Genomic DNA, 27,922 nt, shown 5'->3' with positions numbered 1-27,922 from the left:
AAGGAAAAAAAACTTTGGCGCACATCGACATTTTCAAAGCCTGACGCATTTTGGCCTCATTACTGCAGATTGCCTCCTAGTGCGACGAGATTAGTTACGGAAACTAGCATTGCTAGGTAGCTATCCCCGTTTAGAGACTTCGACCTTATTTTCACCCATATTGTGACTGGATAGACCATAGTCTTATTTACGGTGAGTTTTAACATTGTCCTGCCGTCCCTTTTTCAACCATGTAAGCTAACGTGTTAGCACAACATCACAATTAGCATCACAACTAGTCATGTTAGCAGTGTTGTGGTTCTGACTCACCAGCGACATTTGCGGATGTTTACAATGAACGTTAGCAGGCTAAAACGGGTCATATCTGTTTTTATCTTGTGCGACGGGTACGGTGTTAGTGTGATCTATAATTTAATTTCGTGCAATGTTTGACTATTAGAGTTGTGTTAATTTAGCGACTGTAGCTAACGTTACCTAACGACGTCTGCCAGGCAGGCCACCAGGTGAAAGCATATTCTTCTGTCGCCTAACTGGCTTTCAGTCAGTCGTTAGTTAGCAAACCAGCCGACTTGTAGACGCCATGTTAGCGATATCTGACGTTAGTTAACTAAATTGTTATAAAGCTTTCGAAATTGACTTTTGATATTGCCTCTGGAAAATAGACGGGAGACTGGCAGGTGGTATGAATTGAACATGTATGAACGGTGGTTAGTTAACCTTACACCAGAACGAATTAACTAAGTTAAACCGCTTCTCTCAGTTCCAAATAGCAACTAGCTAAAGTTGATATTTTGTTGTTGGCAAACGTGTCATAAATGCCATAGAAGACAGGTTAAACACCTGTTGCTGAGCCCAATCAGCTGTCTCGAAACCTGAAGCCTCTTTTGGAATGTGAATGTCATTAACACCCTGAAGTAAACAAGTTACTGCGTTCCCGCCAGAGTTATCAACTGCTTGCATGGCTACGAGAATACCTAAAAGATATGGACTGTGACCCATCATTTTTTTCCACCATGCCCAAAAATCATACATAGAAAGCTAGCTATATCGATCTACGTATTGGTAACTTAGAACATGTGATTACTGTAATTGCTCTCTAACTATCAAATCTGTTTGTCAATTCTGTGTGTCTGGTGATGTAAACTTAAGTTGTTCTATCTGTCATGCTGAGCAGACATATGCAGTCCTAGCAGGGGAAGATGTTCAACAAGTCGTTTGGTGCTCCCTTTGGGGGAGGGACTGGAGGATTTGGGACATCATCCACATTTGGGCAACAAAGTAAGTAACAACAGTTGGTTCAGGGTATACAGTTAGCTTTAATGTATGTCCTGGCAACTTGAGTACCCTTATGGTTTCACGCTTGTCTCATCAATGTCTTCGCCTTGGGATTCACTCAAGTCGAGTTAACTTGTTGTGGATTATAAGAGGGGTGGTGTTGACCCTGTGTTTGCAGACACTAGCTTTGGGGCGGCAACAGGTGGCTTCGGAGCCTCAGCGTTTGGGGCGACCAACAACACTGGAGGACTCTTTGGGGCAACGCAGAATAAACCAGGTTTGCCACATCTCCCTGAGCCTGACTTTACCACTTAATCCCTCAGTACCCACCTAGGCCTGGCGAATATAATTTCTGCTTAACATCCTGTAGTACAGGAGCCATAGCTGCTTTCCTTTTAGACTTTGTTTCATTACAATCTCAGCATAGGCCCAATAGCAGTGTGGTTTCTGTCACAACATTCTTGGTTTAGGAGCAGGCCGTTGTTCTCCATTGCAGTGGTTTAGGGGTTAACATGGCTGACATCTGAGTGTTTAGGGTGACCATGTTCTTCATTTGAATGAAAAGCCACCGAAGAAAGGTGTCTGTGGTATAAGGTATTTTATAAACTGGGAGCCCTGAATGCTGATTGGCTGAAAGCTGTGGTATACCACGGGTATGACAAAACATTTCTAATTACGTTTATAATAGCAATAAGGCACCATAGGGGGTTTGTGGTATATGGCCAATAAACTACTGCTAAGGGCGTTCCTAAGAACACCCCTGAGCCGTCGTATATTTACCGTATACCGCACCCCCTCGTGCATTATTGCTTAATTGTATAACTTGCATAACCACAGCGAAGTTACAGATTCTGTTACATTTCCCACTGGTGTATTAATAAAAGATTCAGGAGGTTTTATATGTTTTGATGTGATGGCACTGATAAAGTATGATGTTGGGCATGTTTAAAACTAGCTTTTGTACTGTGACGTCTACCTGAACCGTGAACCTGCATGATCACACTGCCACTCACAGTAGACCGAGAGCTGACTATGTGCTCAATACATTTTTCCATTATTCAATATACGATGGTGAATGTTATCTGTGCCTGCCGTGATGCTGCTACTGACATGTGGTGGTTGAATATATATGTCTGTGTGTCTCTGTCTGTGTGTCTGTCTGTGTGTGTGTGTGTGTCTAACCCCACCCTGTAATGCTCTACTCTCTCAAAAGTGGTGACAGCCAATCCTCAGCAAATCCACACTGGTGCAGGTAGAGGAGGTAAGCATTGGCTGCCGCGCACACACACACACAACCCGCTCTTAAACAGGCGGCTGTGCACACGAAAAGGCTGGACACTCACAGTCGGTGTTATACTGTTGAAAAGGGGCTTCCGTGCATACAAAGTATATGCGATATATATAGTGTTTGGCGCAAAGCCACAGTCTGTATTCTTCTCTTAAAGGGAGTGATCATGTAGACAGGTGGCACTGTGTATGGCCCTATTGTCATACAGTTGAAGTTGTAAGTTTACATACACCGTAGCCAAATACATTTAAACTCAGTTTTTCACAATTCTTGACATTTAATCCTAATAAATTCCCTCTCTTAGGTCAGTTAGGATCACCACTTTATTTTAAGAATCTGAAATGTCAGAATAATAGTTGAGAGAATTATTTCAGCTTTTATTTCTTTCATCACATTCCAATGGGTCAGAAGTTTACATACACTCAATTAGTATTTGCTAACATTGCCTTTAAATTGTTTAACTTGGGTCAAATGTTTCGGGTAGCCTTCCACAAGCTTCTCACAATAAGTTGGGTGGATTTTGGCCCATTCCTCCTGACAGAGCTGGTGTAACTGAGTCAGGTTTGTAGGCCTCCTTGCTCGCACATGCTTTTTCAGTTCTGCCCACACATTTTCTATAGGATTGTGGTCAGGGCTTTGTGATGGCCTCTTCAATACCTTGACTTTGTTGTCCTTAAGCCATTTTGCCCCAACTTTGGAAGTATGCTTGGGGTTATTGTCGATTTGGAAGACCCATTTGCGACCAAGCTTTAACTTCCTGACTGATAATTTTCCTGCCTCATGATGCCATCTATTTTGTCAAGTGCACCAGTCCCTCCTGCAGCAAAGCACCCCCACAACATTATGCTGCCACCCCCGTGCTTCACAGTTGGGATGGTCTTCTTCAGCTTGCAAGCCTCCCCCTTTTTCCTCCAAACATAACAATGGTCATTATGGCCAAACACTTCTATTTTTGTTTCATCAGACAAGAGGACTGAGCGGCCTTTCAGGTTATGTCGATATAGGACTTGTTTTACTGTGGATATAGGTATTTTTGTACCTGTTTCCTCCAGCATCGTCACAAGGTCCTTTGCTGCTGTTCTGGGATTGATTTGCACTTTTCGCACCAAAAAACGTTAATCTCTAGGAGACAGAACACGTCTCCTTCCTAAGCGGTATGACGGCTGCGTGGTCCCATGGTGTTTATTCTTGCGTACTATTGTTAGTACAGATGAAAGTTGTACCTTCAGGAGTTTGGAATTTACTCCCAAGGATGAACCAGAGGTCAGCCAAGACCTTGTGGAGGTCTTGGCTGTTTTCTTTTGATTTTCCCATGATGCCAAGCAAAGAGGCACTGAGTTTGAAGGTAGGCCTTGAAATGAATCCACAGGTACACCTCCAATTGACTGAAAGGATGTCAATTAGCAGAAGTTTCTAAAGCCATGACATCCTTTTCTGGAATTTTCTGAGCTGTTTAAAGGCACAGCCAACTTAGTGTAAACTTCTGACCCACTGGAATTTTGATACAGTGAAAAGTGAAATAATCTGTACACAATTGTTGGAAAAATGACTTGTTATGGACAAAGTAGATGTCCTAACCGACTTGCCAAAACTATAGTTTGTGAACAAGAAATTTGTGGAGTGGTTGAAAAACGAGTTTTAATGACTCCAACCTATGTGTATGTAAACTTCTGACTTCAACTGTATGTGGAGTGAAGTGGCCTGTTTGTGCTGAGTGAGAGGAAGAAAATGGAGCTGTGCAGAGCGGGATGAAGGGATGCATGTTTTGTGACGACGTCTCCTTGTGATGAATGAAATGATCGGGTCTCCTATAAAGTAGTTGAGCTGAACCCAAAGGTCTGTACTGGTTTTGATCACCAATGCACAACTACAATTCTAGAGGATCCTTGGTGAACATGAAAGCAAACCATTGGCCCGGGGTCCTACAAGAATTTGAGTTGTGCACTCCCACAATAAGCTAAAGGGACCTATGTGTGAGCTAGTTTGGTGTGTGTGTCCCCAGGTGGCCTATTTGGTTCCAGTACCTTCAGCCAGCCTGTGACATCATCCACCAGTAGCGGCTTTGGCTTTGGCGCACCCAGCGGCACCTCCACCAGCCTGTTCGGCAGCACCAGCACGGGCGGCGGTGGAGGACTCTTCTCCCAGCAGAGCAATGCCTTCGGCGCCGCCAAGCCAGCCTCTTTTGGCAGTCAGTCTTTTTTAAAATTGTCTAGCATTGGTCTTTAAAACCGGTTTACAATAGAATTAGAATCAGTAGTACCAATAGGCGTTCCCATTCAAGTAAATGATCAGTGGCCGGTGGGCCAGTGGTCATATTAGGTGTTCTATATGGAGTGTGAGTTTAGAGTTCTGTGCCTTTCTCATAGTTCCATGCGTGCAACAATGGCAAATTAGAACTTGTTTTGGAATTTGATTATTTTTTTGCTGGCACTCGATGGCCACTCCAGAGCCTTCTATTTAGCCTACCAAATAGTAGTAAATAGAGGGCTCTGGTCTATTCTAGTAATTGTGATTTTCTGCTGGTGTATAATGAGATCATGATGTGTAATACCTTTTGTTTATTTTCTTTTAATATATGAATGTATTTTTATAGCTAGGCTACTCATGATGTATTGCTTGTTTGTGTAATGCTTTTTAAGTGCTTTGAGATTATGAAAAGCGCTATAGAAATAAATTATTATAAGATTTCAGAAGGATTTTAGATCACTCATAAGGGGCATGTGTTTTCTTAGTCGGGTCACGTCGACATCATAGATGTCTGACTAGATCGCGATGATGTGTTTTTTTTTTAGCGTTCGGTACGAGCACGGCCAGCAGTGGGGGGCTGTTTGGGGCAACCAACTCCAACCCTTTCGGAGGGGCGTCTACCTCCCTGTTCGGAGCATCAGGGTTTACCCAGCAGGCTGCCCAGCCAGGCACCACAGTCAAGTTCAACGTGAGTTTGGTGGGTGGGGGGGGCACTGACAAGGTGCACAGACGCAGAATGTGTCCCCCATTCAGTGATGCTTGCTTTATGCAAATTCACGTGTGACAGCTGTGGGCAGCCAGCCGCATCCCCTAACCAGCCATTAATTAGCCTCCTCTGCTGCTTCTCTCTGTCTGTTCTGTCTGCATCTCCATCAGTTTTAAAATGTTATTTCACTGTGATGCTGGGGTGTGCAGACAGTGATGGGGTTTGTGTTAATGGAGGAAAAACAGAACACAGTCAACCTTGTGCCTTTACGTAACTGAAATCCTCAAGTTTATAGCCCAAACCCCATTCTACCACAACTGGGTGTGCGTGTTATATCATTTTATAAACCATGTCACGGGCCACAAGTTTTTGGTTTGATAACAACAGCCTTGTTTAGTCATGGCTAGCTAGCTAACACCCTTGACTATTCACACATTTTGATGGCACAGGAAAAAAAGGGATGTATAGCCTTCTCAAAGAGATGCTTTAAAGGTAGGATGCATATGCCTAATCAATGTAATTGTAAGTTAAATCTGAATCAAATATTTTTTTCTGGTGTTCATAAAATTCTGGTTTCTGCTTAACTTATGGGAGGTGTGAGAGGGAGTAAGTTTGTGTTGGAGGGAGCTTGTGTTGGCTGAAGAGTTTCCTAAAGATGGTTCCTCTTAACTGCCACAATGACAATGCAGATCATTTATGCATTTACACTGAGTACAGGAAACATTAAGATCACCTGCTCTTTCCATGACAGACCGACCAGGTGAAAGCTATGATCCCTTATTGATGTCACTTGTTAAGTCCATTTCAATCAGTGTAGATGAAGGGAGGACATGGGTTGAGGAAGGATTTTTAAGTTTGAGTCATGGATTGTGTATGTATGCCATTCAGAGGGTGAATGGGCAAGTCAAAAGATTTAACTGCCTTTGAACGGTGCACCTACTACTATGGTAGTAGGTGCCAGGCGCACCGGTTTCTGCCAAAAACCGCTACTCTGCTGGGTTTTTCCACGCTCAACCTTTTCCCGTGTGTATCAAGAATGGTCCACCACCCAAAGGACATCCATCCAACTTGACAGAACTGTGGGAAGCATTAGAGTTAACATGGGCCGGAATCCCTGTGGAATACTTTTCACACCTTGTAGAGTCTGTCCCAATGAATTGAGGCTGTTCTGAGGGCAAAAGAGGGTGCAACTCAATATTTGGAAGATGTTTCTAATGTTTTGTACTCTGTGTGTATATTCATTACCGGGGCGGCAGGGTAGCCTAGTGGTTAGAGCGTTGGACTAGTCACCGAAAGTTTGCAAATTCAAATCCCTGAGCTGACAAGGTACAATTCTGTCGTTCTGCTCCTGAGCAGGCAGTTAACACACTGTTCCTAGGCCGTCATTGAAAATACAAATTTGTTCTTAAATGACGTGCCTAGTTAAATAAAGATTTTTTTTATATAACATTCCTCCTGCACATCAAATCAAATGAAATTTTATTCAAATCAAATCAATGGTAGGCCTTTGGATATATGCAAATCAGGTATTTTTTGCAGTAGCCTTTTCTATTATGCAGTGAAAGGTGCAGTGTTTCCGCCTCTCAAAAATATGATGGTGTAAAGTTTTCAGTGTTTTTATACATAATCTTTGAGAATTTACAATCACCAAAATGAAAATGGACAGTCTGGGAGAATCAAAAATTCCAAAAATGTCCTTTTTGTTTTGAGTCACTCACCTAGCATAAGAACACTGCATAAGCCATGGCAACATGTGTAGCTTTGCAGGAAGTTCGCTTTAAAACAGCAACAGTCTGCGGCCAAGAGGAGGGCCTCTAAAATTTGTGGTCGGAGACCGCTCCATTGGCCACAGCCACTACCACTCGGTATCGTGATACTTGGCCTGGTATCACATCGTTGGTATTATGACAACCTCATTCTGAAAGTAGGCTAAATGTTTTGCAGTTTACAGATTTTTCCAGTGTTTCTGTGCGGAAATAATTATTCTCACCTTTTTGTGCCCTCACTAGTTTGCATCCCTGCGACCTAGGCTAGCCAACTACACCTGGGCCGAACTACTGTACTAGGACTCTTTGCCATGTGTCGTGTACCAAATGTTATTTCATATGGAATGTACTGTACTTAATGCTCTATGTCTGTGACTCTTTACTGTGATCCTAATTCCGAGGTCAGTTTTCTCTGCTATGTGTACAAGTAATCAGTTCAACCTGCTCTAATACAGTAGAGTTTGTATCCCAATGAATCTCCTCTGCTGTTGTCCAGCCTCCAACAGGAAGTGATACCATGGTGAAAGGGGGTGTGACGACAAGCATCAACACCAAGCACCAGTGCATCACGGCCATGAAGGAGTATGAGAACAAATCACTGGAGGTGGGTCATTGTTAGGCATTTACTTTTACCTGTCCTCTTATCTTTCAGATCAGTGAAAATGGAAGTGAAAGAGATGAGGAGAGGGATCCACTTCAGAGTATTGAGATACAGCCAGGCCTCTCACCCCCTCTCTCCTTTGTGGTGTGTTGCCTCTGTGTAGGAGCTGAGGTTTGAGGACTACCAGGCAGGGAGGAAGGGACCCACTAACCCTATGGCTGCACCAACAGGGGGTCTCTTTGGGCCTGCAGCCGCAGCCACCCCCAGTACGGGGACTACAGGGCTGTTTGGCTCCTCAGCCACTAACACAGGCTTCTCCTTCGGCCAGGCCAAAACCTCCTTCGGAACTAGTAAGTCACACAGGCCCATAGACCGAGCCCTATAGAAAATATAAATATCATAACTTCTAGCGGAATGTTGTAACTCCCTCTCACCTTCGTCCTCAGGTGCGGGTGGGTTTGGTGCAGCCACAGGCAGTCTGTTTGGGCAGCAGCAGCCCCAGCAGGTCCAGCAGGCAGTCAGCCTGTTCAAGCCCTTCGGCCAGGCCACGACCACCCCCAACACAGGCTTCTCCTTCGGCAGCACCATGGGCCAGCCCCAACAAACCAGCACCATGGTGAGAGCCTACACACACATGTTAATACATGCCTAACATAGTACCATTCCAGTAGAGTAACACTCTCTCCATCCCAGGGGGGTCTGTTTGGGGCCACGGCAGCGTCCCAGGCAGGGGGGTTGTTTGGAAACACCGCTCAGACCGCACCAGCTACGGGCTTTGGGACAGGCACCGGACTCTTTGGACAAACCAACACCGCTTTCGGCAACGTCGGCACACAGGTATTGACTCAACTGCTCATGCCTTTACAAAGTTCGGTACAGTATGATGGATGTATATTAATATGGTGTCTGTCTGTGCTCCTATCCCTAGCAGGGCTTGTTTGGTAATAAAACGGCAGGGTTTGGTGTCACCACCACCAGCGCCCCGTCGTTTGGCACGGGCACCGGCCTCTTCGGCAACAAACCTGCCCTCTCTCTCGGAACAGCGACCAACACATCCAACTTTGGTGAGTTGATAATCTGCCCTTATTTGTATGCACCTGTGTGACGAAGGCTAGTACATGCTTCTAAACCGTCTGTAGGTCTGGGTGGTATACCGTGTTTTACGTTGTACAGGTATGATGCATTGATCGGTTTGGGTTTTTAAATTCTTTAACGCTATTTAAATGTTTGATTTGTCAAATGTGATCGGCAACTCTGGCATGTGTAATGTCCATTCCTATAGTTTACTGTGTTTGCTACTTGTCGTCTTTCTCCTTCCTGCTACTGCATGCCGTTTCCCACACCACGTTCTATGGACAGATGAGTCAAAAGTATCACTTTTTGGACGACATGAGTCCCATTATGCCTGGTGGAACCAAACACTGCATTCCACAGTAAAAAAAAAAACCGCAACATTTTGGAATGGCCTAGTCAAAGTCCAGACCTAATCCCCACTGTGATGTTGTTAGGACTTTAAACGAGCAGTTCATGCTTGAAAACCCACAAATGTTGCTGATGTAAAGCAGTTGCGCATGGAAGGGTTGGCCAAAATTCCTCCACAGTGATGTGAGAGACTGATTAACAACTACAGGAAGCATTTGATTGGAGTCATTGCAGTTAAAGGTGGCATAACAACCAGTTGAGTGTCAGGTGGCAATTACTTTTTCACACAGGGGTGTTAGGTGTTTATAACTTCGATTATGAAATAAGTTTAATGTTATTTTGTTCACAAAGTTTTTATTTTTTTTAAAGTAAAAAAAAAATCTGATATTAGGTTTTGGTTGAAGATCAGATAACATTCGGTATTCAAAATATGCATAAGTAGAGAATTAGAAAGGGGGCAAATACCTTTTCACAGCACTGGAGATGCAGAAAGATGTTGGTGACAAAGGCTTTCTACAAGTGTTCTATAATTTCACTTCCGTTATCGGGATGGGGATTTGAAATGTTTTAAAACTTGTCAGGGCTTGGGTCCTTTTTTCTCAATTTCCACCTGACTGACGTGCCCAAAGTAAACTGCCATTGGAAAGAACACTGTTTGTATAAATGTTAAAATAATGTAGGAGACTATACCACAATAGATATGGTAGGAGAAAATACAAAGAAAACCAACTGGAATTATTTATTTTTTGAGATCCCATGCTCTTACAATGGAAACTATAGGGGCATAATGAATTCTAGCTCACAGGATGCAATTCCTATGGCTTCCACAGGGTGTCAGCAGTCTATTTTCAAGGTTTCAGGCTTGTAACTTCCAAAACAAGTAAGAAATATGAGTTTTTGTAGAAGGACACACTTGTAAATTCGTGTTTGAGCGTGCGATGAAGACAAGACGCACCTGTAATATCGGTTTCCTATTGAACGTACTTCTTTCCGGAATAAATATTTATAGTTTGATTACCTTTTTTAGGGTATCTGAGGAGTCAATAGAAACATACATATTTTGACTTGTTTTAACAAAGTTTAGCGGTGGACTTTTGGATTCCTTTATCTGCATGTTGATCAAGTGGATTACTCAAATCGATGGTGCCAACTAAATAGATTTTTGGGGGATATAAAGAAGGATTTTATCTAACCAAACGACATGTTATAGCTGGGACCCTTTTGGATGACAAATCGGAGGAAGATTTTCAAAAAGGTAAGTGAATATTTAATCGCTATTTGTGAATTTATGAAACCTGTGCCGGTGGAAAAATATTGTGTGGCGCCGTCCTCAAACAATCGCATGGCATGCTTTCGCTTTAATGGCTACTGTAAATCGGACAGTGCAGTTCGATTAACAAGAATTTAACCTTTCAACTGATATAAGACACTTGTATGTACCTAAATGTTTAATATCCATAATTTTTACGATTATTTATTTGATTTGCGCCCCCTCCATTTTCATTGGAAGTTGTCTCGCTAGCAGGACGTCTAGCCCTAAGAAGTTAAGAATGAAAAGTGAATTGCTTTGCCACATTTTTAGCAATATTACTTTAGTTCCTTGTTACAAACAATGCATATTTTGGAATATTTTTAATCTGTACAGGCTTCCTTTTCCCTCTGTCAATTAGGGTAGTATTGTAGAGTAACTACAATGTCCACCCATCCTCAGTTTTCTCCTATCACAGCCATTAGACTAGACTCTGTAACCGTTTTAAAGTCACCATTGGCCACTGAAATCCCTGCTGGTTTCCTTCTCTGGCAACCGAGTTAGGAAGGACACATAGATCTTTGTTGTGACTGGGTGTAATTAATGAAGTGTAATTAATAACTTCACCAAAGGGATATTCAATGTCTGCCTTTTTTTATTTGTATCCATCTACCGATAGGTGCCCTTTGCGAGGCATTGGAAAACCTTCCTGATCTTTGGTTGAATCTGTGTTTGATATTCTCTAATCGACTGAGGGACCTTACAATTATCTGTATGTGTGGGGTACATGGATGAGGTAGTCCTTAAAGAAAATTACGTTAAACACTATTATTGCAGAAAATGAGTCCATGCAACTTATGTGACTTGTTAAGCAAAGTAGTTTACTCAACTTATTTAGGTTTGCCATAACAAAGGGGTTGAGTACTTATTGACTTAAGACATTTCAGCTTTTCTTTAAAAATAATAATAATAATTTGTATGGAAAAAATGAAACACAATTCCACTTTGACTTTATGGGCTTTTGTGTGTAGGCCAGTGCCAAACAAAATCTAAATGTAATCCATTTTAAATTCTGGCAGTAACAGAACAAAATAGAGGAAAAGGCCAATGGGTGTGTATACTTTCTGAAGGCACTATCTATATGCCAACAATGAATAATTTATCATAACCATTATAGAAAACAAATCCTAATGGCTAAATTTCCCCCATTTCTTTTAATATAGTGTCAAAAAAAACAAGTGCATTTTAAAATGTATTTAACCATAATATCAACTGGTTATATTGTGGAACACAATCTTCAAAAAGGCAGTAACTGCTTGTGGAAGCCTATGGCATTAGGGTTGGGTGATGTCAACCTTTTGACCTGTTGTGATCTTCCCATAACTTTTATTACCCCCCCACAAATTATTTAAAAGTAAAAATATATATTTAATAACCCCACTACGACAGTTTAGCTATAGCGCGAAATCAAATTCAACTGGAGCAATCATGACAACCATGAGGTAATGGCAAAAAATATATATTTTCCTTTCGGGTGGAGGAGCAGGACAGGTTTGTGTACGTGTCGGTTTCTATCTGTGTGGCAGGCACATGATGGAGCAGTGACTATCTGAGGAACGGGCTGTCTTTTATTATTTTTTATTTAACTTGGCAAGTCAGTTAAGAACAAATTCTTATTTACAAACCCGGGCGACTCTTGGCCAATTGTGCACTGCACTATGGGATTCCCAATCACAGCCAGATGTGATGCAGCCTGGATTTGAACCAGGTACTGCAGTGATATGTAGTGTCTTAGACCACTGCGCCACTCGGGAGTCTTAACGTAGTGAGCTCGATTATAGGCCTACATCATGGGCTGGGTAGACACAGTCTTAATTCTTATTTTTTTACATAAAAAATGTTGACAATTAGCAGACGCTCTTATTCAGAGCGACTTACAGTAGTGAGTGCATACATTCTTCAGCATTGAATAATTGCTTTATTTGCTTCAAAATAAATAAATGTATTGTTTATGCCATATCTCAATAAGCTGTGATTATAGCTTATATAGCTTATACTTTCATTGTTATTTTTGAAGTTCAACCACACATGGAGTCTTTTACAGCTCTTTGGTCTTGCCCATAGTGGAGTTTGGAGTGTGACTGAGGTTGTCGACAGGTGTCTTTTATACTGATAACATACAGGTAACGAGTGGAGGACAGAGGAATCTCTTAAAGAATAAGTTACAGGTCTGTGAGAGCCAGAAATCTTGCTTGTTTGTAGGTGACCAAATACTTATTTTCCACCAAATACTTATTTTCCACCATGATTTGCAAATAAATTCATTTATCCTACAATGTGATTCTTCTGGATTTTTTTTTCCCTTCTCATTTTGTCTGTCATAGTTGAAGTGTACCTATGATGAAAATTCCAGGCCTCATCTTTTTAAGTGGGAGAACTTGCACAATTGGTGGCTGGCAATACTTTTTTGCCCCACTAGGTGTTTAATAAAAAATGTTTAACAGCTACAAGATACAGTAGTTAAGGAGTGTACGTTATATAAAAACAATAGGTGTATGCTATAAGCCTAATGGCCATCCATGCAGCAGAGTAAATGCTATACAATATTTTCTGACTGGATATTTTACACTGCTTTGGTGGAATTATTATCTAGTCTCTCTGGCCTGCATTCCACTCTTATGAATTTCACATATTTTCAGCGTGGAACCTATGTTTAGGGTTGATAGAATTGGTTAGCTTAGGCTAAATGGCACTAGAAGTTCGCAAAGTAGCCTAAGCGGAGAAAAGATGGGATACAATTATTCCAAAACTAGCTTGTTGTTGGAACACACTTACAGTATTTCCCTACTTCAATCAACTATTTTATTTTGAATTTGTAATAAAACTAGCATCATTTGGCAAAGAATGTAGCTTGTGTATGTATCTTGTCAGGTATGTTTTTATAGGCATTTATTTCTGTAGCCCTAACGGAAGCTTGTGGGGAGCGATTGGAATGCAATTGAGTAAGCCTTAGAGGGGAAAGGGAATTTGAGGAGAAGGGCTGTTACTTAGCTTTTCATTGTTTTACCCTGTAAATGCACATGTACAAATAAAAATGAATGTCTTCAAGACATTTTTTATTTATATATTTTTTGGGACACAATTTCACTGGCCTATTCGGGCAGCCACAAAGCACATTCCACCAAGTAATTTTACAATATATATATATTTTTTAATCTATGGTTAAAGATGGTACTCGAACAGACATCCACTCAATTACTCATTCCCATCCCTATTAGTTTTTGTATCTTGCCTGCAAACTACTGCTTGTTTGTCTTTTCTTAGCAAGTTCTGGCCAAAAATAAATTGTTAGCCACTAATTGCTAGCTAGCTTGTGAAATGTCAGAGCAAATGTAGCTAGCTAATACAGCCTGGTACTGGTGTAGGCATAAATGAGCATGTTTTTGAAATGGTATCTTTAAAATCAGATATAACATCTAATTAGGATCCCCTGGAAACACTGACCAACACTTTGGTTCCTACCCTGTCAATAATTCCTCCCTGGCTTATTCATTTGTTGTCATGTCAAACAACAATGTATTCAAGGTGCTGCCCACTATATTCCAACTAGAATTCGATTAATCATTCTATTTTCCAACATTTCACCAATTTTACTAGGCCTGGATGTTTTGCACATCATGCTGCTCTGTGTGGCACAGTGTGGAAATAACAAAAATGCAGAAATTCATGAACATGTTTGAAGTTGGATTGAACTTTATAAAACAACCAGACTGGAGAGAGCCATTGAAATCACCTTATAATTACTACTCATAAACCATATTTAGAACTTTCATTGTTAAAAGATATAAGAGACCGTTATACAGTAACAACATGAAAAATATTGTGATATGATATTTTGGCCATATCGCCCAGCCCTACTTATATTGGCTATGTCAGTGACCATGTTGTTCTTCTCTCTGTGTTGTGTGAAGGTTTTGGACCCACTGCTGCTGGTGGAAGCCTTTTTGGGAACAAGACTGCAGCAGGAGGACTAGGGACCGGGCTGGGAGCCAGCTTTGGAGCAGGTATAAACAGAACAGATGACACTTCCAGAGCACAATAGGCCTGGCATACATTTGGTAGTGAAATATAATGTTAACTTCTCATGTGTCATATGGAAGATAATAAATAAACCACCAATGCATCAAATATCCATCACGTAAAAAATAGCATAATCAAAGACCTGCCTTTTTGGATGTGACATAATGAAGACTCAGGTAAAACAGTCATTAGTCTGTGTGTTTCTCTGAGCATGTATGTTCTGTGTTTGTCAACAGTAGGCACTGGTCAGATGTCTCTGTTTGGGAATAACAAGACGCTGGGCTCCACTCTGGGAACAATGGGAGGTTTTGGAGTGCAGGGATTCAGCACAGGAAACAGCACTCTGGGCTTCGGAGCGCCACAACAGCCCGTTGGTAAATACCACTTCTGTCTATCACCACCTCTCTATCCAGTCTGAAGCTGAATGTGAAAGCACATCCCTCGCCCTTTCCTCGAGTACAGTGGTATTCAAACTATTTCACCCCCCCCCCCCCCCCCCCAATAATTTACTGCCACCCCACCACACCCCAAATCTAATAACACAACCATAAAATCTGTTAATTTAGATTTTGTCTGGATAACATTACACAATGTGGTGAACTTCCCAATTCTTATGCCTGTTTCACTTGTCTCTCTACTCAGCGGTGACGGACCCTAACGCGGTGGCGGCCCAGCAGGCAGTGCTGCAGCAGCAGATCAATGCTCTGGCCTACTCCCCCTTCGGAGACTCCCCCCTCTTCAGAAACCCCCTCTCTGATCCCAAGAAGAAGGAGGAGCGTCTGAAGCCCACCAATCCGGTGGCCCAGAAGGCGTTGACCACACCAACTCACTACAAACTGACACCGCGACCTGCGACACGTGTGCGGCCCAAAGCTCTGACATCATCAGGCTCCTCCAAGTCCCAGCTGTTTGATGGGTTGGATGACGACGAGCCTTCTCTCACCAACAGTGCCTTCATGCCCAGGTAGGTGTCTGTCTGGAAATTTGCTTCTAACTAGTTCACATGTTTCTGTTTCTACTGATTTACTGAATTCAGCTGTTTTCTGTTATGTTTTTCTAAGCGGATACTAGAACTTGGTTTTCAATAGCTTTTCACCTCTTGCATGTAACGTCTTGTATGAGCTGCATCTATATGCTTCTGTCTGTCTGCTGACCGTGATGTTGGTGTATGGTACCTGATGTGTGTGTTAGTTGATCTGTGTATGTTGTCTGATCTGTTTTTCTCTGTGATGTTATAAACTAGGAAGAGCATCAAGAAGCTGGTGCTGAAGAACCTGAATGGCAGCAGCCTGTACAGCAGCCCAATCAACAGAGACTCCGACGACCTGTCTTCTCCACCAGAGTACCCCCTCAACGGACTCGGGTCAGAGAGACACACACACACACACACACACACAGAGTTAACATTTCAAATATTTATCTGTGGAGTGTTGGTTGCTGACCATGTCTCTCCCCTACAGTGCCAGTGTGGACGAGGATGATGATGTGGTGGAGGGAGGAGCCGAGAACGACCTGGAGATCAAGTTCTACGCCAAGCCCAACCTACTGGACACCATCTCAGAGCTCAAAGCCCATAGGATGGGGGCTGGGGGCAGGAACGGGCTTGAGGTAAGCTGTTAGTAAAAAGGAGTAGACAGACAGTGAATATGGTTGTCTCAAATGACACCTGATTCCCCATAAAGGGCACTTATTTTTTGGGCCACGCTCCTCAGATAGTGCACTACTTTAGACATTTTTAGCATGACTGGTCTGAACCTGCCTCCTCTGATTTCAGGTCAGCAGCGAGGACATATCGCTGGGAGATGACTCCATACAGGAGGAGCGAGTGGAGGGCCCCCCCCACCCTGCAGGTATCGTTCTGGGCCGTGTGGGCTACTACACCATCCCTGCCATGGACGAGCTGGCCAAAATGGTGGACGAAAACGGGGTGTGTGTGGTGGAAAACTTTACCGTGGGCAGAAAAGGTAAGCCTCTCTGGATTGGTCGGGTGGACAATGCTCTTTAAAACATATTGGTTGGTAGCTCACTGCTCTGCTTGGCTCTCAGGTTACGGCTCTGTGTTCTTCCATGGTGAGGTGAACGTGACTGGGCTGAACCTGGATGAGATTGTCCATTTCAGACGTAAAGAGGTCATCGTCTACCTTGACGACAAGAACAAGCCCGCTGAGGGGGAGGGGCTCAACAGGTCAGTGATAGGATGGGACAGGGACTCTTTCTCCCCTTCACAGTGGGGACATTGTCATTATCAGTTTCCTTGTAATGCAATCATCACAGATGTCATAAACTGATTTGACATATATTCTGATAGTGATCACAGCTGAGGCATAACTCAAGTTAATATTCTCCTTATTTCCTCTCCCTTTCTCTCATCCTTGACTGCATCTCTTTACTAACCCCATATTCTTCTTTCTCCCTCTCCCCTCTTTCTCCCTTACTCGTCCCCTCTCCCAGGCGAGCAGAGGTGACTCTGGATGGGGTGTGGCCTAATGATAAGACCACCTGTACTCAAATAAAGAGCCCTGAGCGTCTGTCTGAGATGAACTACGAGGGCCGCCTGGAGAATGCCTCACGCAAACAGGGCGCCCGCTTCCTCGAGTACCGCTCCGAGACGGGGTCCTGGGTGTTTGAGGTAAGCATGCCTCGACACACACAGCATCTGTGTGAATCAATTTCTCCCTTCCATGTCTAACTCTTCTCTCCCTGTGTCTGTAGGTGGCCCATTTCTCTAAGTACGGCCTGCAGGACTCTGACGAGGATGAGGAAGTCCCTCTCAAATTGGACCCCAAGAAGCTGAAGACGGCAACAAGACTTCCACCAGGGCTGCTGCCTCCCTCCCAGCAGCAGGTGGCACCACAGGCTCAGGTAGACTGAGCAGCACAGTGCGCCCATCCACACTGACAGTCATACTCACTGCTCTCTACATCACCTGGATGGCTTTAGTCAATATACAACCTAAATATCCCCGATGATCTGAAAAGAAGCAGTGTTTCCTTTCCACTACCATTACTACCACATGCAGTGTGTTGGGTCCTCTGTCTATATCTCTGTTTCACCACTCCTATTATGGGTTCTATTCAATAGGTTTCTATGAAAAAAGGTTTTACGTTTGGTAGCCCTGGATGATGGTTGTCTCTGCACCCCAATAAGGCTCTTAAACATCAATCTGACATCACATGATGAGATGGGAAACATCCACATGTTCAATATATCAGTGGTGTGGGTTCTGAGTTCTCCTCTCCGCCCAGGTTCACCGGTACCTGAGGTGCCGTAACTCACCAATCACAGACAGGAGGTGGGCAGGGTGGATTGCACAAGTCTGTCAGTCCTGGTTAGTGGTTAAGTTCTGCCCCTCACAACCGATTCAGAATGCACACCTTCATCTGTGCTCTAAATCTTAAATATCCTGAGCTTAACATCAGCCTGGATCACTAGTAAAGGTATTAAGTAATTAGTGGATTGAAAATAAGATGTTTTAAGGATTAAGTGTTGAATGAGGTTTCTGGATAAAAATAAATCATACTGACTTAAGGAAATGTTTAACTCTGAAGTAGTTTTTCTTTTTCTTAAATTTTTAAATCTGTATTGTAATTATTTTTTTTTTACCAACTGTTAGTCTCATCTGCTAGGTGTTTAAAGTCTAAATGTACAAACTGATTCATACTGATTATGGTAACTTCAGAAAACATCACATTACCAAGGTTGTACCTCATTAAAATCCAGTATTAATGTAGAGATGTTAATCCTGAAAAATCTCTTCACAGATTCATAGTTGCTTATGTTTTATATTTTTTTGTCAAACAAGCTTTAAAAAATTTACCAAAGATGAGTGATGTGTGATAACCTGCAGTTCTTGGGCAACTCTGCCAGTCCTGCAGAATATATTCAGGATTAGGTCTTCTGTCTGGTTGAGGGTTTAAGAAACTACTACTCTTGAGGTATTATTGACTCAAGCTACAACTTATCTTATTATGTAAAACCTGCTCCTATAAACATCTGTGATATCTGATAATGCTATGAAATAAACTCATTAAAGATGACACATTCTGCTGGTCTGTCAGACTTGTGTATGTAGAGAAGAAAATAATGCTTATTGAGAGTGATGTCCACCATATGTGGTCTTCTAGTCTACACACCTGTACCATCTGCTCTGACCAGTGGAGCTCACTGACCTGGAACCAACTGCTCTGAATACAGATACTGACATTTTACATTTACTTACGTAATCTGATAACACTAAACTGATTTTGTGTGTGTCTCTCTTCTTGGTGTTTGGCGGCACTGTCCCTGCTGTGGTGTTTGTCGACCCACTGTGTGTACAGTCCACAGCAGTGCTGGAGCTGCTGAATCGCATGTCGGAGGTGGACAGTGATATGGCCGACATTACCCAGGATGCCCCAGGGGAGAGCATGTTGGGGGAGGAGGAAGGGGAGAGTGGCATGGGGGAGAAGGGAAGTCGGCTGGGGAATGTGACCCCTTCGGAACACGACTCTGTCTCAGCGTCCAGTCAGATCGCCTCCTCGCTGGGGATCAACCCTCACACACTACAGGTAACATACTACTGTACACCCTCATGCGCCACTTGTTTAATGATGTGGGTGGGTGGTGTGTTTTTCCCTCACTCGCTTCATGACGGTAGTGTGTGCTTCCCTTTTCTCAGATTATGAAGGCATCCCTGTTTGCTGAGGCCGATGATGGTGACATGTTCCAGGAGCAGGGAGGGACGACAAGTTCTCTAGATGTGGCCTCTCCTCGCATCCACCTGCCTGGCACGCAGGGTAGGCCCTCCAGTAAGTGTTACACACACAGCCCAAACACTGATTTAAACCCTCACAAACAGTCACCATCCTTTACTTACAGACCCTAATAGGCCTAAAATGCTAATAGAGCAGTCCTTCTGAATGAAGCTTTACAGTTAGATGAATTAAAGGTGGTTTTCTTGGATTGTGTTCATTGAGTTCTCCCCCCCCCCCCCCCCTTGCTTTCTCTCTCCAGTTGGTGGTCTCCTGCAGACTCGTTTCAGCGGTGCCGGTCTCTTTCAGCACCCTGACGTGCCCTTCGGTGGGGGCCTTCCCGGCAGGCTATCCATGTCTCGGGTGTCGCCGGCGGTGCCTGAGCCTTCGCGGGTCTCCCCCTGGCCCTCTTTTCTTTTGCTAGCCCCACCGGCCGAGGCCACTGTACGGACAGTAGGGGCTCGGCGCCTGGGGGGACCTGTGGACCTAGAGAACTCAGTTACACTGGGGAAGGTATTGATAGCTATACTTCTAATGTGTTACATTTCCTGGAACTTTCCCCAAATGTCCAGGTTTTTCTAAAACTCCTGGTTGGAAGATTAACAGAATTAAGAGGGACTAAGTAGGAAATCTGGAATCCTCCAACCAGGATTTCTGGAAAACCTGGGAATTTGAGGAAAGTTACTGGAATTTTTGCTAGACACTTCATGATACAATTGTAATAGTTAAGAGTTGAAATATCAGGTACAGTAGACTGATTTACACAAGGATACATTCAGATGTACATGGGGCAAAGCAATGCAACTTTACATCAAGGACATTGAGTTTTGCTGGATCATTTTAATGATTCCACTGTTTATTATGTGTGAATAGGGTTGTAAAGTATGGGTTGTTGTAATCAATCCATTCCCATCCATCCAGGGCCGTCTTCTGATGGATGCGGCTTTGTTCACGGGCCGGTCATTTCGGGTGGGCTGGGGTCCTGGCTGGACTCTGGTCCACTGTGGAGACGGGCTAAGTGGGGCCGGGGACAAGGAGCAGGACCACGGAGACACAGGAGCTGCAGGCTTTGGATTCCTGCCCAAACCTGCCAAGAGTAGACTGTAAGCAACACACACACCAGACCACTGTCATCAGACCACTTGACCAGCAGCATACCTCCCTGCACCCCACTGCTGGCTTGCCTCTGAAGCTAAGCAGGGTTGGTCCTGGTCGGTTCCTGACTGACCAGATGCTGGAAGAGGTTTTGGAGGACCAATAGGAGGCACTCTTTCCTCTGGTCTTAAAAAAAATATCCCACTGCCCTGGGGCAGTGATCGGACATTGCCCTGTGTAGGGTGATGTCTTTCAGATGGGACGTTAAAAGGGGTGTCCTGACTCTGGTCACTAAAGATCCCATGGCACTTATTGTAAGAGTATTGTTAACCTGGGTGTCCTAGCTAAATTCCCAATCTGGCCCTCATACCATCATGGTCACCTAATCATCCCCAGCTTACAATTTGGCTCTTCTCTCCCCTGTAACCATTACCCAGGTTGTTGCTGTAAATTAGAATCTGGTCTGTCAACTTTCTAGTAAAATAAGGGTTAAATAGAAAATCTACACAGGAGTGTGGGAATGGGATCCAGACTTGTATGAAAGGACTGTTTTGAGGTTTGTTTAGAGAGATCAAAACTAAAGCCTAGACATTCCTCGTTCCTCTCCTCTATATCCATCTTTCTCCCCATCCTTCTGTGTTTCACTGTACAGACTGTCAGACAGTCCATTCAAGGTGGTGATTGAGCAGGTGGTTGGTCTGGAGCTGCAGAACAGTGAGGAGAGCCAAGAGGTGTACCAGCGGCCCCTGGAGATCAGCCTGAAGCACAGCAGCATCAGTACAGAGGGGGCCTGCCCCTTCATCCAGCCCCAGAGCGGTGTGGCCGCCCTGCACGAGTACGCAGAGTGGGTTACTGACCTCAACCAGGAGGCTGGTGCTGGAGATGGTAAGAGATGCAACACACACACAATTGTAGATGGTGCCCATTCATTATTGGTCCAATTCCAAAACTTCCCTATTATTCTGACATCACCCCTGTATATTTCTGTTTTAATCCTCTCTCCCATGGCAATCTCGATGTGTTCAGATATAAAAAAAAAATATATATATATATATATATGCTTGCTAGTGCTATCCTCTTTGTCCATCTCCCTGTAGCAGTCCTGGGTCACTGGGCTCAGGTGTGGACTCTGTGTGAGGCCCTGTGGGGCCGACGGTGTTCGGCAGGGCCTGGTACCAGTGGCTACCTGCAGCAGATGGAGAGGAGAAGGAGCTTCTCAGCCTGGCTGTCCCACAGTGCCACCCAGAGGATCGAGCAGGAAGTGGGCCTGAACCAGGGGGGAGGAAACGTGGAGGCCATCTTTAGCTACCTGACTGGACACCGGATCAGTGATGCCTGCAGGCTGGCTCAGAAGAGTGGTGAGGAGAGGGGGGATTGGAGTGGTGACAGGTGGGGGGATTGGAAATTGGGGATGTTGAGGAAGGGAGATCAGGAAGACGAGGGAATCGATAGAGCAGGGGAGGGTAGGAAGCGAAACCCTGCTGCATACAAGTGGTGTCTTATGAAACTGTTGGGACAGGTTGTAGGATCTCATTAAGTTGTCTTAAACCTGTGTGTAGGGGACCACCGTCTCTCCCTGCTGCTGTCCCAGGCGGTGGGCTCTCAGTACGGCCGGGAGCTGCTGGCACTGCAGCTTGGAGACTGGAACAGGATGCAGACAGACTCTTTCCTGCTGGAGGAGAGGCTACGGATCTTTGCCCTTCTCGCTGGGAAACCTGTAAGTAACTGTGTGTCCAGCTCTTGCCGTTCGTTGTGTTCAGACCGCCATTAACTGGATTGTCGTGTGTGTGTAGGTTTTGCAATCCACATAATTTGTTGGAAAATACATGAATGATGTTTTCTGAGCTGTATGTACTGGTCTCTCTAGGTGTGGCAGTCTACAGACTGTGTGGTGAATGTGTGTTCAGAACTGGACTGGAAGCGTTGTATGGCGGTCCACCTGTGGTACATGCTGCCTCCCACCGCCTCCATTGCTGAAGCCCTGGTGAAGTACGAGGTTGCCTTCCAGGGCTCTGCTGAGGGTCAGAAGTATGCCTGCGCCCCCCTTCCCCCCTACCTCGACCAATCAGACCAGCCGGACATGGAGGAGGAAGAGTCTAAACGGCCGCTTTACGATATCTGCTTCCACCTGCTCAAACTCTACAGCGACAGGTACTACACTACCCACAACACACTGCGCCTACATACACTCACAATGCACTGTATATGTTTCTCAAAATAAATTATTTTGCTTTACTAAGGGGTGGAGTGGGGCTGTAGGTTTCTCTGACTATAACTAATCCTACATTATCATTATCAAGCAGATTTAACAGAATAACAGTAAACTACCTCTAGAGTCTGGTTTAAGTGATGGCTCTCTCTACCTCCCAGGCACTACAGCCTGCAGCAGTTGTTAGACCCCCTGGCGGTGACGTGGGATCGTCTTGACTACCGTCTGAGCTGGCACCTGTGGTCGGTCCTGCAGGCGCTGCACTACACACACCTCAGCCCGGCCCGACAGGGCCTCATACACACCAGCTATGCTGCCCAACTGGAGAGTGCTGGCCTCTGGGACATGGCCATCTACGTACTGCTGCACATACCTGACAACACGTACGTACACTACAAAAGTATGTGGACACCTGCTCGTCGAAACATTTCATTCTAAAATCATGGGAATTAATATGGAGTTGGTCCCCCCTTTGCTGCTATAACAGCCTCCACTCTTCTGGGAAGACTTTCCACTAGATGTTGGGGACTTGCTTCCATTCAGCCACGAGCATTAGTGAGGTCGGGCACTGATGTTAGGCGATTAGGCCTTGCTCACAGTCTGCATTCCAATTCATCCCAAAGGTGTGCAATGAGGTTGAGGTCAGAGCTCTTTGCAGGCCAGTCAATTTCTTCCACACCGATCTCATTTCTGTATGGACCTCGCTTTGTGCATTTGGGCATTGTCATGCTGAAACAGGAAAGGGCCTTCCCCAAACAAAGTCCGAAGCTATAGAATCTTCTTGAATATCTATTTTATGCTGTAGCATTAAGCTTTCCCTTCACTGGAACTAAGAGGCCTAGCTCAAACCTTGAAAAACAGCCTGATAGAGGAATTCTAAATTCCTGTGTGTTTTGCAGCCAAAACCAAATTCACACACTTATCTATTTCATGATAAGTTGTAAGTTTATCATTTGCATGAATTAGCAAGAGACCAGTCTTAAAAACAAGTTCAGCATTTATTCTTGATGAGTACTCCCCACATACACATATTTCCACAGGTTATAAACTGAAAATGACATCATCAGTTTCCCACCCTCTCTCCGATTCTCACAATAGCCCAGTGTTTTTAGGTCCGGAGATGTTTTCTACTCCCCTCATAAACCAGACATTCCAATCTGTCTAAAAGATATCTTCTCCTCCACAAATGGTACATCAAGGACCATTCTTATCTGTCAGAAAAGATACATCATCCCTCTCCCTTAAACGTCCCGCAAGGTACAGGCAATTAATTTGTTTTACTTACATTTTCAGTAACAGCTTAACCAAGAACCCATACATTTCATACCATAACATAATTGTATTAGAATAAATGGTTCTTAGATTAATGTATACATAATTAATCATTTCAACCATAATTTCCTCTATCACAGCCCCAGACAATTATTCCTCCTCCGCTAAACTTTACAGTTGGCGCTATGCATTGGGGCAGGTAGCGTTCTCCTGGCATCTGCCAGACCCAGATTTGTCCGTCGGACTTCCAAATGGTGAAGCGTGATTCATCACTCCTGAGAGCACATTTTCCACTGCTCCAAAGTCCAATGGTGGCGAGCTTTACATCACTCCAGCCGACCCTTGGCATTACTCATGTGAGGCTGATCGTCCATTTTATTTTTATTTTTACCTTTTATTTAACCAGGTAATTGAGAGTTGAGAACAAGTTCCCATGGAAACTCATTTCATAAAGCTCCCGACTAACAGTTCTTGTGCTTGCTGACTTTGCTTCCAGAGGCAGTTTGGGAACTCTGTAGTGAGTGTTGCAACCAGGGACGGATGATTTTTACGTGCTTCAGCGGTCCCGTTTTGAGGTTGTTTGGCCTACCACTTCGCAGCTGTGCTGTTGTTGCTCCTAGATGTTTCCACTTCACAATAACAGCTTAGTTGACCAGTGCAGAAATTTGACAAACTGACTTGTTGGAAAGGTGGCAATCCTATGACGGTCCCATGTTGAACATCAGAGTTCTTCAGTAAGGCCATTCTACTACCAATGTTTCTCTGTGGAGATGGCATGGCTGTATGCTAAATTTTATACACCTGTCAGCAACGAGTGTGGCTGAAATAGCTGAAGCCACTAATTTGAAGGGGTGTCCTCATACGTGTGTGTGTATATATATATATATATAACACTCATACAGACACACGTGGTTTGCTTATACCTAGTTAGTTGTACAACTGAAGTGTCTTCTGCATTTAACCCAACCCCTCTGAATCAGAGGTGCTGGGGGCTGCCTTAATCGACATCCACATCTTCGGTGCCCAGGGAACAGTGGGTTAACTGCCTTGCTCGGAGGCAGAATGACACATTTTTACCTTGTCAGCTCAGGGGTTTGATCAAGCAACCTTTTGGGTTGTTGGCCAAATAATCCTACCCGCCAGGCTACCTGACGCCTAGTCATGAGGAAGGTTAAGTTGATGAGTGAGAGGAGAGTTTGAGGGTCAGTGCTCTCAGCAGATAACCTGGATGGGCTGACAAGGATTCATCATAATCTCACAAGTGCTACTGTGACCAGCTGGGTTCTAAGTTCAAACCCGATCAGTCTGCGCAACCCGACCAGTCCCTCTGTGCTCGGTGAGCTAAAGGAAGTAATCATGTCTCAGGAAAGCTTACACATTACGTGAGCAAGCACTGTTGGAAAACTTAAAACATGTTAGCTTGTTAACTTCATAAGACTTTACATGTCTTTGTCCTCTGTCCAGGCTGCGTGAGCGGGCGGTGAGGGAGATGCTGCAGCTGCACTGCCCCCTGCTGGAGACGGAGGAGTCTGCCAAGAAAGAGCACTTTCTCACAGAGAGACTACTGATCCCAGAACAGTGGCTCCACCAGGCCAAAGCTACCAGAGCCAGAAGAGACACAGACAGACCCGGAGAGGCCCTTCACCTGTACAGAGCAGGACACTGGAACCTCTGCCACAGTCTGGTCATACAGCACCTTGCCTCAGGTGTGCATGTAAACACGCACGCGCGCGCACACACACCCAGACAACCTCTAACCCTGTTTCCCTGTCTCTGTGCGATTGCCCCTGTAGATTGCATCATTAATGATAATCATGAGTACCTCTTGAAGTTCCTGGAGGGGCTTGCAGTTCCTGAGCGCAGTGCTGTGATCCCGGACTGGGACACGGCGGGCAGAGTCTACCTGGACTACATCAGAGTCGTACAGACCCTACACGCCATACAACAGGTACGTGTGTCTGTCTGGACTACACTACAACAGATATGCATACCATACTGTGAGTTTGGGGGATTTTGTCTGCGCGCTAAAGATTTCTAACCCCAAAATTGGAATTTGTCAGTTATGCTCTCCTAAATCAGTTGAGCTAGCTGTAGCCATGTGCCGTCGTGATTCCCAAAAGACGCAGGAAAAAAGTCACAATCACCACAATATCCCAGCTCAATTAACCTACAATTCACCTTGAAATTTGCAAAATAATCAGCACGTCCAGACATTTGAAAGCTAGTCCCACAGCGCATCAGCTAGCGCCACTTGTCTGTCGTCTTCATTATGTTCACTCAATTACTGTTAATTATGTTAGCCAATTATTTATGCTGCTCATCTCCTGATTATTTGTCTCTGTCAGCCACTATTGTCCATCTGTATATATGAGCTGGAACACTCGCACATTTAGGTGTCTTTGGGCATGTGATTAACATGGCTGTTTATCAGCTGGAATGGAATATTAATGAGTCACTCTCTCTCTCTCTGTGTGTGTTCAGATGGACAGTACTGGTTATGAGCTGGAGTGTCTACGCACTGAGGTGAGGTCACTCTGCAGCAGGATAGAGCTCCTCCCTTGCTCCACCGCCAAGGACCGCCTCGCCCAATCAGGTGAGGAGATCGAGCTGTCTGCTTTAGTGTTGTGTGTTCCTATATCTATCTAACCCTGTTCTCTCTCTCCTGTCTCCAGAGATGGCCAAGCGTGTGGCTAACATCCTGCGTGTGGTGTTGAGTCTGCAGCAGGGTGGTGAGGGTGGCGAGATCCCCTTGTCCCAGCTTGCATCCAACATCGGCCGTCTGCCCATGCCCGAGGACTATGCTCTCGAGGAGCTCCGCAGTCTCACCCAATCATATCTGAGCCAGCTCATTGTCAGCTAATGATCTGCCCCCTGCCCAATAGCAACTGAGGTAGTTTGTTGGAAGCCAATGAGAACAGTGGGGGTAGGGGGGGGGGACTATCTGGGACAGTTTAGTAGAACTACTGGGGTTTGGTATGAATGCAGCGATGGACTTGATGTGTGCTCCTTTGGGACTTTGGTTTCTCCTGAAGAAAATGGCACAAGATTATTGGATGAAGCATTCCTCAGTGTGTGGAAATGAATGACTTGCAAGTTTTTGTATAGCTCTGTTGTACTTAGTTTGTGTAAGATGTGTTTAAAAATTGAACTGCTGAACCCTCCTAATACTCACCTTTCCCAGCGTTTGACCCTGTTTAAAGGGACAATCTCATTGGCTGGTGTGTGTACCGCCAGTATAAATGCTTTCTGCAAACTGTTTGACTTGTTTTACATCAACGTGGAAACTTAAAGGTCATTATAGTAAGATTGGTTCGGGAGCTGTCAGGGATGAACTGTCAATATGTGTATACATAGGGAAGATCTATAGCTGAAAATGGACAAGACTCATGTAATATTGTACAAATAGCAGGCTTGAAATGAACAATTCTTGTTTTTGGATACCAAAAGACAGAAAATGTAAAATGATAATGGATAAACTTATATTTTTGTAGTTTTTTTGTTGTATATTGTCTGAAACCCAGAGTATGTGTGTAGTGTATTGGAATGGAATCTAACTAGCACTTCATCACAAATATGTTTCAGATTTCTATTTTATGGGGACTACCAGAGCTGGTTTTTGTAATCAGTGATCCAACAATAGTTTGTTTTTAATGAGCCAATCCATTTTCTCTGGTCTTTGCAAGGAGTTTGAAGGATATTTTAAATATTATTTACAGGTCCTTGGTGTTACCACCCTCCATTCTCATTCTTTGTTCCCCTTTCTCTCTAGTTTTCTGTATGTAGATTTTTCAAGAGAAATGTACTTATTGATTGATGTGCTGCTGCCGCAGTATATTTTGGGTGGGAGACCGCTCCCCTCGTGCAAAGTGCCTTTTACGAGGAGGGTCTCCGATCTTCTGTTGCTGCCGTTGCTTTGTGCACGATTGTGATGGTGATAACATTTTTATTAGTCTGAATAAAATGCGTTCTATTTTCTCCTGAA

General features: G+C 44.2%; 1 protein-coding gene across 12 annotated transcripts; it reads left to right on the top strand.

The window, feature by feature from the left end:
• LOC109872967 (nuclear pore complex protein Nup98-Nup96-like) lies at positions 1-27,922 on the top strand. 12 transcript variants are annotated; one of them, XR_004206014.1, is made up of 33 exons: positions 1-192; positions 1,175-1,278; positions 1,454-1,552; positions 2,489-2,536; positions 4,566-4,751; positions 5,356-5,498; positions 7,779-7,886; positions 8,047-8,233; positions 8,330-8,499; positions 8,577-8,720; positions 8,812-8,947; positions 14,526-14,618; positions 14,871-15,008; positions 15,277-15,598; positions 15,878-15,997; positions 16,095-16,242; positions 16,409-16,598; positions 16,681-16,819; positions 17,086-17,263; positions 17,347-17,496; positions 18,954-19,181; positions 19,292-19,421; positions 19,627-19,877; positions 20,286-20,467; positions 21,112-21,344; positions 21,557-21,817; positions 22,019-22,176; positions 22,327-22,610; positions 22,830-23,068; positions 25,405-25,646; positions 25,734-25,888; positions 26,422-26,533; positions 26,613-27,922. XR_004206014.1 is itself a non-coding variant. In XM_020464406.2 (33 exons), exons 2-33 carry the CDS (start codon positions 1,200-1,202, stop codon positions 26,798-26,800), a joined length of 5,421 nt encoding a protein of 1,806 aa, XP_020319995.1. In that variant the 5' UTR covers positions 2-192; positions 1,175-1,199; the 3' UTR covers positions 26,801-27,922. The 12 variants fall into 12 exon arrangements, 11 of the variants coding, with proteins under 11 accessions (XP_031664128.1, XP_020319995.1, XP_031664131.1 ...); XM_020464406.2 differs by having other exon boundaries at positions 2-192; positions 8,815-8,947; positions 22,830-23,051; XM_031808271.1 differs by having other exon boundaries at positions 2-192; positions 21,560-21,817; positions 22,830-23,051.

The sequence above is a fragment of the Oncorhynchus kisutch genome, linkage group LG28, assembly GCF_002021735.2.
Source record: "Oncorhynchus kisutch isolate 150728-3 linkage group LG28, Okis_V2, whole genome shotgun sequence".
Lineage (NCBI taxonomy): Eukaryota > Metazoa > Chordata > Actinopteri > Salmoniformes > Salmonidae > Oncorhynchus > Oncorhynchus kisutch.
Note: the sequence above shows the minus strand (reverse complement) of the source record. Positions and strands in the feature narration are given on the sequence as shown.

What these genes read in the sequence shown, in the direction of transcription:
- LOC109872967 (XM_031808266.1), top strand. Translation starts at nt 1,200, where the DNA reads ATGTTCAACAAGTCGTTTGGTGCTCCCTTTGGGGGAGGGACTGGAGGA. An exon ending in CGGGGTCCTGGGTGTTTGAG is followed by an intron (nt 17,264 to 17,346) that starts GTAAGCATGCCT and finishes CTGTGTCTGTAG; the next exon opens with GTGGCCCATTTCTCTAAGTA. An exon ending in GGAGGCTGGTGCTGGAGATG is followed by an intron (nt 21,345 to 21,556) that starts GTAAGAGATGCA and finishes ATCTCCCTGTAG; the next exon opens with CAGTCCTGGGTCACTGGGCT.